The sequence below is a fragment of the Musca vetustissima genome, unplaced genomic scaffold (assembly GCF_032173495.1).
Source record: "Musca vetustissima isolate MV318-11 ecotype Yass unplaced genomic scaffold, APGP_CSIRO_Mvet_v1 utg25624, whole genome shotgun sequence".
Taxonomy (NCBI): Eukaryota; Metazoa; Arthropoda; class Insecta; order Diptera; family Muscidae; genus Musca; species Musca vetustissima.
The window spans coordinates 84,276-87,739 of NW_026878759.1; the positions used below are offsets into that span (position 1 = coordinate 84,276).

At 40.9% G+C, this 3,464-nt stretch overlaps 1 protein-coding gene across 1 annotated transcript; it reads right to left on the reverse strand.

The window, feature by feature from the left end:
- Nucleotides 1–2,313: 2,313 nt before the first annotated feature.
- Nucleotides 2,314–3,031, reverse strand: LOC133323532 (uncharacterized; the record flags this gene model as incomplete). The annotated part of the gene is made up of 1 exon (XM_061532450.1): nt 2,314–3,031. A coding segment is annotated over exon 1 (718 nt), but the record flags the coding sequence as incomplete, so codon positions are not given.
- Between the last annotated feature and the right edge of the window lie 433 nt (nt 3,032–3,464).

Here is a 3,464-nt window from a genome sequence, read left to right on the forward strand (position 1 = left end):
AAGACAGATCTATAGGGGAGAGACGATTAGTAAATTAAAGGAGTGTTGAGAATCTTACATAAATCAATAAAGGAAGAATGAAGTCAGACAGAAGATGTGTTACGTACCAAGGTTGTATGCTCCTAACCACTTTATGTTTCTAATATATTAGAGCAGGTTCGGTTGATGAGAAGAAGCTGAAACTTGGTAGAAAATGAGCACCCATTAGTCTGTGTCGCCTGTAAGCCAGGGCTAGGCAATGACACAGGAGATGCTCAATTGTCTGCGTCTCCTCCTCGTCAACACAGAGTCTACAGTAATCAATTGCATCAAGATCCCATTGATGATCAGTGATGATTCCCGTCATCACTCTAATTTCAGATTTGCTCAGGTTCAATAGTGAGTGCGTTCTTTTGGTAGACAGAGTCGGCCAAATGGATCTTGACACGTTGCACCTAGGTTCGTTGTGCCAAAGTTCACAGACTATTTCGTCAAAGAATGCCTCAAAATCCCTATAGAAGAGACATATGGGTGGTTTGATTGAGTCATCAGTTTTTAGATCGGTGGATTGAGATCCTCGTCTAGCTAGTTCGTCCGCTCTTTCATTACCCAAGATGTCACAATGTCCTGGTACCCAACACAACCGATAGCTATGGTTAAGTTCTTCCAGAGCTGCTCTACACTTGAGGACGGCTTCGGATTTGATGTAACAAGATTTGATGGCTTTAAGAGCCGCTTGACTATCCACAAGGATAGTCACCGGTTCAACGAACCCAGCATCCAGACTTTTTATCAATTCCGCTGCCTTCCAGATCGCGAAGATTTCATCTTGGAAAACACTACAGTTGCTATCCAGCTTGTAGGTTAACTCAAGGCCTAACATTTCACAGCAGCAACGTACACAGGATTTCATTTCGGGGGGGCCCGGTAGTACAAAATGAAAAAAATTCGCTGTTGCAAACATAAATTTACTGTGAAAAAAATTCATTTCGGGGGTCCCGGGCCCCCAGGGCTCCCCCCTGCGTACGTCTCTGTTTCACACTATACGCCTGCCCCAGTACCTTCTTCCATCTTGGATCCGTCTGTATAGAAGGCCAGACCGTCCAGAGGAGGGTTACTTCGTTTCCAGTCGTCTCTACTAGGAATAACGACATCTACATCATCAAATCTAAGGATTGGTGATATATAGTCGCATAGTTTAACGCGTTGGTCCAATGCTATACCTTAGGGCGCTACGCGCAGCCTGACACTTAATGCTGAGGTCCAGAGGCTTCAAATGCAGCATTGCGTTCAAAGTTGCTTGTGGCGTACTCCTTCTGGCTCCTGTAACTAAAATCGCGGCGGCTCTTTGTACCTTGTCTAATTTACTGGATGTCGATTTGAGGCTCAGACAGTTCCACCAAACAAGAGAACCATAGCACAAGATGGGCTCACCACAGTGTTATACAGCCAATGTATAGTCGATGGTTTAAGCCCCCAGCTTTTCCCAATGGAGTTCTTGCATGCATAGAGTGCAATCATTCCTCTCTTCGCCCGCTCCTCAACGTTCCTTTTCCATCGTAGTTGACAGTCCAGGAATGTGCCGAGGTACTTTGTTTCGGGAGATAGGTGAAGTTGCACTCCATCAAATGTTGGTGGAGCAAAAACGCCGAGCTTATGCTTCCTAGTAAACATTACCAGTTCTGTCTTCGTTGGATTTACACCAAGACAATTTGCACTGGCGTGACAGCGTCAGTAAGGCTCTTTGCATAAGTTCAGAGATTGTAGGCGGATATTTTCCGGAAATCAATATCACCATGTCGTCGCGTAAGCTACAACTTTGATACCCTTCCCGTCCAATTCCCTCAATATGATATTAATTACCAGTAGCCACAGTAACGGTGAAAGCACCCCTCCTTGAGGTGTGCCTCTATTTACCGTTTTCCTGATTTTTGTATCCCCCACACTTGAATTTATAATTCTGCTGTTAAGCATTTTATCTATCCAATATGTCAGGGCATCAGGAATGCCAACTTCGTTAAGTGAGTGAAGATATAATGAGACACTTAGGAGATCCCACACAAACGGAAATACTTAATATAAATCGTATAAAATCTACTTAAACATGGCTTAAAACTTAGAGCGGAAGGCAGACAATATTTCTACATTCAAAGAATAACACATAAATTACATTAAGGCCCCAATTTTTTCCTTGGGAGTACCATTGACAATGTGGCAGTGAGGCACATCATTCCTTAATTCAAATAGACATACATACATATATTTTTTAATTTAAATACTAAAAACTACTTTTCTACATGGTTTTCTATAGATGATTAAAGATTTTTTACTTACCTATACCCAATGGTGTACCAACTTTTCCCGATATGTTCAAAAATAATATGGACGGACTACCGCCATCTATGATACCACCATTACTACCAAAAATATTCAACAAAGATGATGATTCGGATGAATTGAAATTCAAATCTAAGGGTGATGATGTTGTCGATGATGCTGATGATGATTTGGACGACGACGACGACGGCGTTGATGTTACGTTCAAACTACCTCTATTGGTTTTATTACTGCGCAGAACCGTTGGTCCGGCATCTTTACCTTTAACCGCATTCGTGGGCGGTCCCAATGTACTCGTACGAAATGAATTTAATTTTTCCAATATCGCTGAACTACTGAAATTGTTCATCAAGAAACCGGGTGGTGCGCCAGCGGAGGGCGCTGGTTGATGGGCAGCCCCAGCTTGCGCAGGATCAGCGGCAGCGGTGGTACATAGCTTACTGATGCTCAGTATAAAGGTGATAAAAATAAAATTCGATGAGGTGAAACTGAAACTGATTAGCTGTTGGATTTTACTCTGGTAATTGGAGCTGTTGCTAAAGAATTTGCTGACTTTGGGTGGTTCACTGCTGCTGCTCGAGGTGCTGGCGCTACTGCTGCCAGAGGTGTTGATGTTGGCAGCAAGGGCACAGGAATTGGAATTGATGGTGACAATGTCCTTTTCGCTTTTACTGCTGAGGTGTGTATTATCGGGTATAATACACAGTGTGGCCATCGTTTGTTTCGTTACACTTCACAATTATTTTGTTGTTTCTTAATTTTTTTCCTTTGGAAATTGATTTTTTTTAATTTATTTCAAATTTAATATGAATTTTATTTCAAGGTGAACTTTTTGATTTTCAATTTAATTTTTTTCACTATGATTTTTTTTTATTTTTAAATTATCACTGAAAGAAAACGAAAGAAATTGCACAAAAAATATTTAATTTTTTTTAGATTTCTTTTACATTATCAGGAAGATTTTGTATCTGAAAAGAGAAAGAAAATAAAATTAATAAAAAAAAATTCTATATATATATATATATAAAAGAGCTTAGTGTTAAGTGAGTGAGTGACTGACAGATCATCGCCCAGACGAAACGGCTGAAGCTAAAAGCTTGAAATTTTGAGTGTGGCTTGTTGTTGGTGTGTAGGCTGGGTTTTGTCGA